The 12,035-nt window shown below is 37.4% G+C and overlaps 1 protein-coding gene across 1 annotated transcript in view; it reads left to right on the forward strand.

Annotated features, from left to right (window-relative positions):
* Positions 1-10,925, forward strand: part of LOC137582612 (uncharacterized) — a 34,156-nt gene extending 23,231 nt beyond the window's left edge. Inside the window, exon 2 of the mRNA XM_068297619.1 lies at positions 10,692-10,925. Within this exon, the coding sequence (XP_068153720.1) occupies positions 10,692-10,925 (234 nt within the window). The remainder of the gene's footprint in view (positions 1-10,691) is intronic.
* The last annotated feature ends 1,110 nt before the right edge of the window (positions 10,926-12,035 follow it).

Here is a 12,035-nt window from a genome sequence, read left to right on the forward strand (position 1 = left end):
ATATATATTTGTTGAATCTACTCTTAAATTAGACCCTAACAACAAGTTTGAGATATTTTTCTTAGTCTAGTACTTAAGATAAATCCTGGGGATATTGCAGGCGGCCCTAATCACATGTTGTTGAGGTGGTCTGTCATTTCTTTTAAGACGATTTCTATTATTAGTTCGCATAAGGGAATTGGCAAGAACATTTGGGTGTGCATCCAGTTTCGCAGAATACTTTAGTTGTTGACTACCTATTTCAGATTTTACGCTAGGTACATTTAGATCGTTTTAAATGTTGTCGTTCCGTATATACCACGGGGCCCCCGTGATTGATCTTAAAATCTACGACTGCGCTCTTTTTATAATATCGACATTGCTGGTACTTGCATATCCCCATAGTACGGCTCCGTAAGTCCAGATGGGTTTCAGTACGGAGTTGTACAGGAGGACTTTATACTCCAAACGTAGAGGGGACCGAGCATTGATGATACAACGTAGGCTACTCGCTTTCAGTTTAAGCTGTGGCTTTTTTGCTTCGATGTGCTTGCGCCAAGTTAGTCTTCTGTCTAGGTGGATGCCAAGGTAAGTGACATCCACATCCACGGCTTGAGGAACTGGTACGTTGTTTAGCATTAGAGCTGGACAGTTTCTTCTGTTAAGCGTAAATGTAACATGTTTGCATTTTTGCTCGTTGACCCGGATACGCCAGGTTGCTAGCTATCCTCTACCACCTTGAGGTGTTCCTCTAATTTTGCAGAGGCTTGTATTGGGCACTTGGATCTGCTGAGGATTACCGTGTCATCGGCAAAAGTGGACGTTGTAAGTCCTAAACTCGTTGGTAAGTCTGCAGTGTACAGTAGGTAGAGCAATGGGCCGAGTACACTGCCTTGCGGTACACCAGCTTTGATTTCAAAATCAGCCGGGACGGAGCCATTACATCTTACAGCGAATTTCCTATTTTAAAGGTAAGATTCCATGAGTTTCCCGGATTTTGAAGATCAGACCCTCCAGCCAAACTCTATCGAAAGCCTGGGCAACGTCGAGAAAGACAGCCGCACAGTATTCTTTTAGTTAGACTTGTTCAATTGTACCATGTTTTTCGCGGAAGCCGAACTGGTGTGAAGGGATTGTGTTCTGCGATGCCAGAAATGAGTTTAGTCGGATCTGCAGGACCTTTTCAAAAAGCTTCGAAACACATGGCAGCAAACTAATTGGCCTAAAGGATGATGGCTGGGTTTTGTCCTTTCCCACTTTAGGAATCATGATGATAGTGGACCTTTTACATGTTCTTGGGAAGTAGCCAATTCTTATTATAGCGTTGAACAGTTTGCAGATGTATTGTATGACAATGATAGGGAGTTCCAGGATCATTTTCGGTGTGATTAGGTCATGACCAGGGTCTTTTTTCGGCTTTATGTGGTTTTTAATAACTGCAGTGATCTCGTCCGATTGGAGTTCCGAGTACTCACTATCCGTTAATGTGCTCGAAGGGGGAAGTACAGATGAGTTTGATGTTGGATTTGGCTGGAAAACCATTTTAAGATGTGTGGCAAATACGGATGCTCTCTATTCGTCACTGCGGGCCCATCCACTCGTTGGACTACTTATCGGTGAAATTGTCTATGTAGGAGCGCTTAAAGTTGGGTGGGTTTTCCACAGAGGACGTTTAGTGCTGGTTGGACTGTTAGATGATCTAACAGCCTTGGCGAAGAATACCTCCGGTGTAGTTTTAGAGGCGTTGACGGTGATTTTTCGTCCAGCTGGGGGTTTGCGCTCGTTTAGGTGAGATTTAAGATCCTTGAAGACAGGACATCCTTACTATTACAGTTACTGCATAGTCTTAGTGCGACATTGTTTCTGTCATTGGTGCAAATGCCATCTTTATGATGTTCACCGCAGCCAACACACACTGACCTAAGATTGCAATTGTTAGAGGTATGGTTGTATTCCTGGCAGTTTTTACACTGCGGTGGTTGGTGTCCCTTATGGGGCTCCTCTACGGTGATTCTTCTGTGCAATAGGAACTGTAGGTTGTAGATTGGGTGCACTTCATTTGGCTTCGACCGCTTTGCATCTGGTTGGAGCTCGATTTTAAAGACCGGCTGTGCGACTTTGTTCCTGTTGATGATGTTGACAACAGATTTGACCGCAAACACTTTTTCGACCAACGCGTCTGCTATTTCTTGAGTAGGGACCGATGGCTCAATCCCCTTCAACAAAACCTGGAGCCCTTTACTGCTTTTCAGTTGGTAGGTATAGAAGTTGATGTTAGCATTACGGAGGTACTTTTCGATGATGCGGAAATTGTCCTCAGTTTGGGTTTGACATTTAATTTCTTTAATGTTACCCCTATTGAGCAGGATTACAACAAAGTTGTTTGCCCCTACTGTTTCTACTAGCTTCGAAATCAGAACGCTGCAGTTGGCTCCACGGATGTATAAAGGGAGTGGTCTAGCCGATTTAACTTTATCTACAGCGCCGGCTTGATCATCTTGCTGATCGGCAAGAACGTTAAAACGATTCCCGCTAAGGGGTGCTACTCGTTCATTTGGTTTGGTTATTTTCGGCGTATTGACACTTTTTTTCCTTTGCGGGCTTAGCTTCCGCTTAGTTATTTTAATATATCTATCCATTCCAGTTTGGACAGAAGTCGTTGGGTTTACTATTACACAATAAATGTGTAACAAAAAGAGCTCTAAGCCAAGATAATGATCTAGATAAGATCTAAAAATACATATGCACACAAGCAACTATAAATCAAGACAATTTTTAACAAAAGAATAAATATATATGAAAAAAAAAAAAAATGACTCATGTTGACAAGTACTTTGAAAAAATAAACAACATGCACCCTACCATAGTCCAAGACTTAATTGAGGTTTTTAGGAGCGAGGGAAGTAACTCACCTCAACGCTCCAGAAACTTGGTACAAATTAGGTTAGCTTACCTTGACATAACGGGCGAAGATTTCCCAGTTAAAGGAGGCACTAGGCTACAGATAAGTTTCATTCTCACGGTACCATATGTATGCTGTTTTTCAAACGCAGCAGGCACACTGCGTTTCTACCTAATGGAGAAACCACAGCAGTAAAAAAAAAAAAAAAAAAAAAAACAACGAAAATATATATTTATTCCTCTTCTCAAAGAACTAAACACACCCATAATCAGTTTAATAGGCTTAGGCAGTTAGTGTAGAATATGGATAAAAGAAACAAAAAAAGCTACAAAAATATTTAGCTTTCCTTGATTTCCTGATACAATCAGGTGAAACGAATCACAAATACAAGGAAATAAGGTATTGGATAGCCCGCAACTACAAATTTCAAAAATATATATATGTATAAATTTATTATATAAAATAAAATCCATAAAAGTAGCTTATAGTAGATTGTTAGCTGAGACTCCTTTAAGAAAAGACATGCCCGAATGGGTCCACGAACTTTTCAAGGACTCAATCGCGCTGATAAACATATCAGAATCGAGTGCAGAAACAATAGATTTGACAGACTCAGATGTTGAAATAATAGACATAGAATAGTAAAACCTTACACATTTTCAAAATTTTTCTTAAATTAACAACAGGTCTAAACGATCAAATTTTTTATTTTATTTTAAGTAAAATGGGTTCTCAAGAATCCAAAATAAAAATATAAATTAATCTTAGTAGCCATAAATCTGGCTTTGAAAAATAGAATTCTACCCGCCTGGGTACAGGAACTATTCGACCAACCCATAGAGACAACTTCTCTGGGAATTAAAACAAAAAGTGGATAATTTTTTTTTTTTTTTTTTTTAACAAACTATGGTTACTTGGGATGATATAATAGGAAAAGCTAGAATACACGCACAAGAATTAACTAAATCTTGTACGTGCCTCTCGCAGAATAGAGAAACATCCCAAAACACAGTAACCAAACACACGAAAATAATAACCGAGAATCTCCAAGCTATTAGAGCAGTATTAACTAAACACTATAGCAAACTAAAGACATGGCAAAAAACAGCCGCAAATGCGTCTACAGTGATTGCAAACAAAAAGCAATAACTGTGCTGAACAGACACAATATTGAATTTAAACAAACATCTGATTTGGAAACTTCAATAGTACTGGAAGAAAAAACGCAACTAATGGCTGATGAAGAAATAAGTCAAGAAGAACCATCAGTGAGCTCTGATCAATCAATAATAAGTCTTAACAAACCAGAAATTCCCAAAGAAAACAACAAAATGACACAAACACTGGAAGAATTCATAAACACAGCCACCAGGCTGCTACCATACTTCGATGGTGATATTAAAAATCTACGGGGTTTCCTTGAAGCGCGAAGCTCGAAGCAGTAAAATCAAAATTAAAAGGTCAAGCGGGTAATATCCTAAGTAAACTATCAACAATCTTCAAGGGTGAATCAGTGGATCTTTTAATAGCAAAAATTAAAAATCTGCAAAGAAACCCCAATAACTGTGTTTCATAGACAAAGGAGATTACTGAGTTGACCGACGCCCTTAAAGGCGCATATATTTCGGATGGTCTTCTAACTGAACAAGCAATAAAATACACCACCAAAGTGGCAGTAAATGCTATGGTAAGCCATACCAAAAGTCAAAGAGTCCAGCTATTAATGGAATCAGGAAACTTTGATTCGGCTAAAGAAGACATTGCTAGATTCACCACTCTTTCATTAGAGTCGGGCTCCACAGAAAGTTTCCAAAATAATACCATTTTTGATGCCCAGCATAATGACCGCGGCAGACGCCGCTATAACAATAATGGTAACTAGAGAAACAACTCGAATTGGAACAATAACAACTCGAATTGGAGCAATAACGATGCCAACAGAGCCCAACGAGGCCGAAATTATTCACGCTACCGAAGAGGCGGCCCTGGAGGTGGACACAATAATAATAGACAAAACACAAAAAACCAACAGAATGGTTACAACAACACAAATGTCCGAATTACCCAAAGCGACCAGGCAAACGGACAAGCTCCTCCAAATGCTCAAAATTAAAAAATAAAGTCTATTCTATTAACCTAAGTCTTAATAATTTCGTATCATTTAAGAATGTTAAAACAAATAAGAAAATAACATTCTTAATTAATACCGGTGCAGACATTTCAATAAATTCTGATGTATTTCACGACATCCAAGTAAACAAAACTGTACACATTCGAGGCATAGGAGAAGGAGTAATAAACTCCAAAGGCCTAGTCTCAATAGAATTGCAGACAGATAAATATATTATTCCATACGAATTTCACATGCTTCATTCAGATTTAGCAATCTCATGCGATGGAATAATAGGATTAGATTTCATAAAAACTTTTAATTGCAAATTAGATTACAGCAATTCAGAAGATTGGTTTATACTTAGACCACAAAAATTAACGTACCCAATTTATGTTCCAATAACATTCAATTCTGGCAATAACTCAACACTTCTACCAGCAAGATCCCAAGTGGTACGCAAAATAGAACTATCTTCAGCAGAAGATAACATTTTAATTCCGAATCAGGAAATTAAACCGGGCGTTTATGTTGCAAACACTATTGCAACAGCCCAAAGTACTTTTGTCCGATCCTTAAATACCACAGATAAATGCCAAATAGTAGGCGTTAACAATATAAAATTTGAATCACTTTCGAAATACGATATAGTTAAAAATACCAAAGATAAAAGAAAAGAATCTGTAATTCATAAATTGAAGAAACATTTCCCAATAGTATTCAAAAACAAACTCGAAAAGTTATGCACTGAGTATAGTGATGTGTTCGGATTTGACACCGAACCGATCACAACAAATAATTTTTATAAACAAAAATTAAGACTTAAGGATGATGAACCGGTATATGTGAAAAATTACCGGAGTCCGCATAGCCAAATAGACGAGATTCAGCGACAAGTTGGAAAGTTAATCGAACAGGGTATTGTTGAACCGTCTATTTCGCCTTATAATAGCCCACTCTTACTAGTCCCAAAGAAAACACTTTCGGGATCTAAAGAAAAAAACTGGCGATTAGTAATTGACTATCGTCAAATAAACAAAAAATTGCTGTTAGATAAGTTTCCGCTCCCAGAATTGATGATATTTGCGGAATCTGTTCCTATCGAGCAAAGGGATGCATCGACGCTAGAAGAAGCGTTAGAGTTGTATCCCAACGATGGACCACGCCCACTCACAATAGCTGAGTACCGGGCCCGCAACACCAAATCAACAAAGCCAAAGAAGACCAAAAGAGGAGGCCAAGTACGCAAGCTACTCCAGCAGAAGAGGCTGGAAGTAGACCTACTGGCCACTCTGATGACTGAGGAAGACCGACAACGCTTCATAGAGCGTATTGACATCCTAAAAGCTGAACTTCGCCAAAGAGCGAAGAAACGCAAGGGGGCCGCGGAAATGCGCAAGCCTTAACTTGCCTTTAATTTAATAATAATAATTATAACCATAATAGCAAATTGAAGCACGAAAGTGCAACTTGCGAAATACTAACTGTCTGATAGGCTTTTACTAACAATGTGGTTGGAAATTTTTTTTTTTTTTTAACAATAAAACAAATGAAATGTATACCTGAATTGTGAGCCAACCACATTCTTTATAATTTTTCCACGTCTCTGGCTCGCTGTGCAAGACACAGTTGAGATAAATTTTATTTCTCCCTTACTTTTTTTTTTCTTCTCGAATAATTTAAATAAAAAAAATAAAAATTTTTCTTTTCATTATAAATATGCATGAATCAATAACAATTTAATTTTAATATATCAAATAATATTCAAATTCAACCAAATATGTACCGGTCAAAACATATTTATGAAAACAAATTAAAATAATTGCTAAACAAAAGGTTTTAACCTCTCTTTATGAACTTTATTCCGAATTTTTGTATACTTGTAATAAATAAAAACAAAAATCCCATACGTATGTTCGATAATAGCATAAGTAAATTTGATGATATATCCGTTATACCCACAATGGGGTTAATCAAAACAAAATCAGTGGACTCCACTGCAAATGTCATAAATAAAATTGAATCATCAAATGCTGATATGAGATTAACGAACATACTACTATTAATAATTGTCATAATATTGTGCGCATATGTATTATATAAGGCTTACCTATTACACAATAAATGTGTAACAAAAAGAGCTCTAAGCCAAGCTAATGATCTAGATAAAATCTAAAAACACATATGCACACAAGCAACTATAAATCAAGACAATTTTTAACAAAAGAATAAATATATATGAAAAAAAAAAAAAATGACTCATGTTGACAAGTACTTTGAAAAAATAAACAACATGCACCCTACCATAGTCCAAGACTTAATTGAGGTTTTTAGGAGCGAGGGAAGTAACTCACCTCAACGCTCCAGAAACTTGGTACAAATTAGGTTAGCTTACCTTGACATAACGGGCGAAGATTTCCCAGTTAAAGGAGGCACTAGGCTACAGATAAGTTTCATTCTCACGGTACCATATGTATGGTGTTTTTCAAACGCAGCAGGCACACTGCGTTTCTACCTAATGAAAGAACCACAGCATTAAAAAAAAAAAAAAAAAAAAAAAAACAACAAATGTATTTTTTTTCTTTTCTCAAAGAACTAAACACACCCATAATCAGTTTAATAGGCTTAGGCAGTTAGTGTAGAATATGGATAAGACAGAAACAAAAAAGCTACAAAAATATTTAGCTTTCCTTGATTTCCTGATACAATCAGGTGAACCGAATCACAAATACAAGGAAATAAGGTATTGGATAACCCGCAACTACAAATTTCAAAAATATATATATAAATTTATTAAAAGTATGTTTTGCCGGCTCGAGGTCAAATTTTCTTTTTAGAATAAAACAAAATAATAATATTTTGTGTTGTTCTTTTCCGATATATTTCGACCACTCATCGGTGGTCGTCTTCAGGGCAACTATAAAAACATTTAATTGTGATTAACTTTAACATAACATAATTTAACAACAAGAAACACCTACTTATTTTTACACGTCCGCACACTGTGACGTGGAGCTACACACTGACTTGTCCCTAATAAATGCCTGTATAAATGCGCGCAGTTGTCTGTATCTACCTTATAATTAAGTCTTATATTTGTCGGTGTATTTATTATGTGCAGGTTGTCCCTATATACATTTTATCACAGCTTTCTTCGTTTGTCCCGTTGCACGGTATTTTATATACTACGTTACTCTTGTCCATTGTATCAATCTTGCTTTTTGTCCTGTTGAAAATACTCCGTAGCGTGTTGTTGGGCTTATGTGCTATCTGTATTTGTTGTGTGTCATAGCAATCGGAGTTTGCCAATCTTTCCGACAGTTGTGGGACATATGTGACAGACATAAAGCGTTTTGTCGAAACCTCTTTATTGGTTTTCTTATTGTTGGATTTTAGTAAAGTCCTTATGGTGTAGTTTGGAAAGTCATTAGCCTTTAAAATTCGTCGTATTTCTTTCTTCGTTTCTTCGTGAAAAATTGGGTCCGATATGTTGAGCATCCGTTGTATACAACCTCTTGCTGTATTCATTATCATCGACTTCGGATGTTTGGAGTTGAAGTTGATGATTCGTCCTGATGATGTTGGCTTTTTGTACCATTTTAATTTTAGCTCGTTTCCTCGTCTGTGTATTGATGCGTCTAGATATGTCAATTTGTTGTCATTTTCTAACTCTATTGTAAACTTTATGTTTCTGTCAAATAAATTTAGGTTGTCAAGTGTGTTTTGGATCTCGTCTTCTTTAGTTATGGCAAAATGGTCATCTACATATTTCGTTATAACTCTAGGTGGTCGCTGCAGTGTTCTCATCATTTTTTCTAAGAGTTCTTCCATAATTATATCGGCTATTATTGGTGATGCTGGTGAGCCCATAGGCATTCCTTTTAGTTGTGTGTATATCTTGTCCTTGTATTTAAAATATCTGTTCTCTTGTATACAAAAACGTACTATTTCCATGAATGTTGATTTTGGAATGTTAGTGTGCGCTTTTATTTTTATCCACTTTTCCCTAATATTGTCAAGTGCCAATTCTATCGGAATACTTGGAAAAAGGGAGACTACGTCAAATAATATCAATCGTTCATCATCGCAAATAAATGTGTCATTGATCCTTGTCTTAAATTCTGAGGCGTTCTTTACGTTGTATGTTGAGTCTGCTGTTATATTTTTTTTAATATGTTGCGTATGATGGAGAACCAATTGATGAGCAGATTGGTCTCAATGGCGTACCTTCTTTATGAATTTTGGGTAATGCATATATTCTTGGTGGAATTGATGTGTTTATTATAAGCCTATTTCGTTCGGTCCGTGAAATAAGTTCTTGTTTGTATAATTTTTCCACCAATTCGTTGTTTCTGGTCTGTAGTCTAGTGGTCGGGTCCTTCCTTAAAGTTCTATATGTATTTAAATCGTTAAGTATATTATCCATTTTATTGTCATACTCAGTCTTATCCATTGCAACTGTCTTATTCCCTTTATCAGAAGTTAAAATTAATATGTCGTCATTCTGTCTAAGAAATTTCCTTGTTTGCTCCACTGTGTCAAGTATTGCACGATCAGCTGCGTCTTCTTTGTTAGATGTTTTGTGGTCTTTTATTAATAAAGAGAATTTTGTGCGTGCTTCCTCTTGTTTCTCTTTGTCTTTTAGAGTCTGTACTAGCTCCTCTCCGTCTGCTATATATTTAAAGAGAGGGAATTTTCTCTTCTCCACTGGGATTGCGAACTTAGGGCCTTTCGCCAGTAACGCTTTTACGTCGGTCGGAAATTCTATATTCGTCTTATTTACAAACCAATCGTTTGTGTTGTTGTTGTTCTTGTTCAAGAGAACGCTGTTCCGTTGTTTTCGTAGTCTCTCATGTTTGGATTCGTGATGTCTCTTCAAAGTTGTTGATAATTTTTCGGCTATCGTGCTCTCACTCTTCATAAATGTTTTAAAATCATTTTCGTCCAGCTGTTCTTGTAACTTTTTTGTTGCTTTTTCCTTCTCTTTGTTTTGTCTGGCTAGTATGTTATGTTTATGTTTTATTAATAAGCTTAATATCTTCGTGTTAAAATTATGAGTATGTCTTTCTAATATTTTGTTAATGTCCGAATATGTGTCAGTATCTTTTGTGAAAATCCTATCGTATTTTGAGTTATTGCTAATAAATTTTGGGACTAATTTTGATTTCCTACATTTTAGGAGAAATTTTATGCTAGACTTAAGTTTTACTGATTTTTTTGTTGTTGATTGGTACTTGTTAATCTCCGTCTTATATTTGCTATAGTTGGACTTAATTTCTGCATAAGCCATGGTGTTAGAATATGATTTCGGCGTGCCTTCCGTTCAAGTTAATTGTTGATTTTTTGCGACCTTTTATTGTTAAATGTATGTATCTTTATTAATAAAAGACCACAAAACATCTAACAAAGAAGACGCAGCTGATCGTGCAGCAAACAAGGAAATTTCTTAGACAGAATGACGACATATTAATTTTAACTTCTGATAAAGGGAATAAGACAGTTGCAATGGATAAGACTGAGTATGACAATAAAATGGATAATATACTTAACGATTTAAATACAAGTTAACTTCCTCTTATTTGAGGAGGTCACCTTGCTGCAGCAAGGATTTAGTTCGGTCTCACGTTATAATCGTTTATTTGCTCTATTGATCTTTTTCTGGTGTTCTTCCCGCAGCCACCTTTGGCTTCGGCCTCCTAGCCCGTTCTGCCCCTTTTGCTGCTGCCGATGGCGCTGCTGCTGCTGCCGCTGATGCTGACGCTTCTGCTGCTGCCGCTGATGTTGGCGCTGCTGCTGCAGCCGCTGATGATGCTGCTGATGCCGCTGCGGCTGATGCTACTGCAGCCGCTAATGCTGCTGTATGGTGTTAACTCCTCCCCCTCTAAAGATCTGCGTCCCGCGGATCAACACGTTGCAGCCTCGGTGTGTAGGTGATACCCGTAATGTTTTCCAGGAATGCCCAATCGATAGGTTCTGCGTTGGCAAAATAGGATAACGGTTTACGTTTTGCCAAGTCCATTTAATGTCTTCTCAGCATGGCTATCTGCAATCAGAGCGGCTTTTTGTGTTGCATCTTCAATTGTAAAGTTGGTATGGCGCAGGTCAGCGGTTCGAGCAAGCTTTGGGATAACACGAGCTGAAGAAATGAGCTGTAGCAGACAGTTGTAGAGTGGGCATCTTTGTTGGTGGAGACATTAAATATTACTTATAATGTTAGGTTAGTATTCTTAAATGGTATTGTTTATTATTATTTACCAGGTTTGTGAAGAGTGCCAATTATTAATTATTTTGATAAAAGATAGTGATTTCGAATAATTTTTTAATCGCGACATACCCAAAGAAAAACTTAGAAAAACAGCAACAACGAAAAATTAATAGTAGAAAAGCCAAATGTGAGAATTATGAATGAATGCTCGTTGTTCCTTTCTAAAGGGAATCAGAAGAGTTCCTCTTTTGGCTACTGCCATTTCCATAGTTCCGGAAACGGCTCCTAGATTGGCCTGATCCACTTGCTTCTCGTTTTATAGCCGGTGTTAGAGCCTGTGGCCTGGAAGGTAACGCATAACGGTACGGTATTGGGTTTTGTTGGTGAGGATAAGACATGGTATAACGTAGCGAAGGAAGGCCGATACATGGTTCGGGGTCGGTAGTAAGGGGTGTTTGTGTGTGTGTGCCAAGTTTCGTTAGAGGCGTATGCTAGGGAGGGCTTCCCAGCTGAAATAACAATTTCCAGTTTTAGGGCTGTAGAATAAGCTTCTCCTAACGTTTTTGGGTGCTTAGCTGTTACCAAAGCCGATAATTGTGGTGACAATCCTCTTACAAATGCGCGCAAGGCTCTTTCACGGTACGAATGAATTAACGCTTCAAGAGCTTCTCTAGTGTGATTCTCGCTCTTAAGCTTCTCTATAATAAGTGAAAGATGGTTGTTGATCTGGGAGTAAAATGCTTCTAGGGTCGAGTTATTTCGGACTACCAAACTCATTTGGTATTCCAAAGTTCCTAGGTCTCGTTTGTCCTCATAATGGGAGGCTAATGCCACCCTTA

Source organism: Drosophila tropicalis, unplaced genomic scaffold (genome assembly GCF_018151085.1).
Source record: "Drosophila tropicalis isolate 14030-0801.00 unplaced genomic scaffold, ASM1815108v1 contig_1, whole genome shotgun sequence".
Classification (NCBI taxonomy): Eukaryota; Metazoa; Arthropoda; class Insecta; order Diptera; family Drosophilidae; genus Drosophila; species Drosophila tropicalis.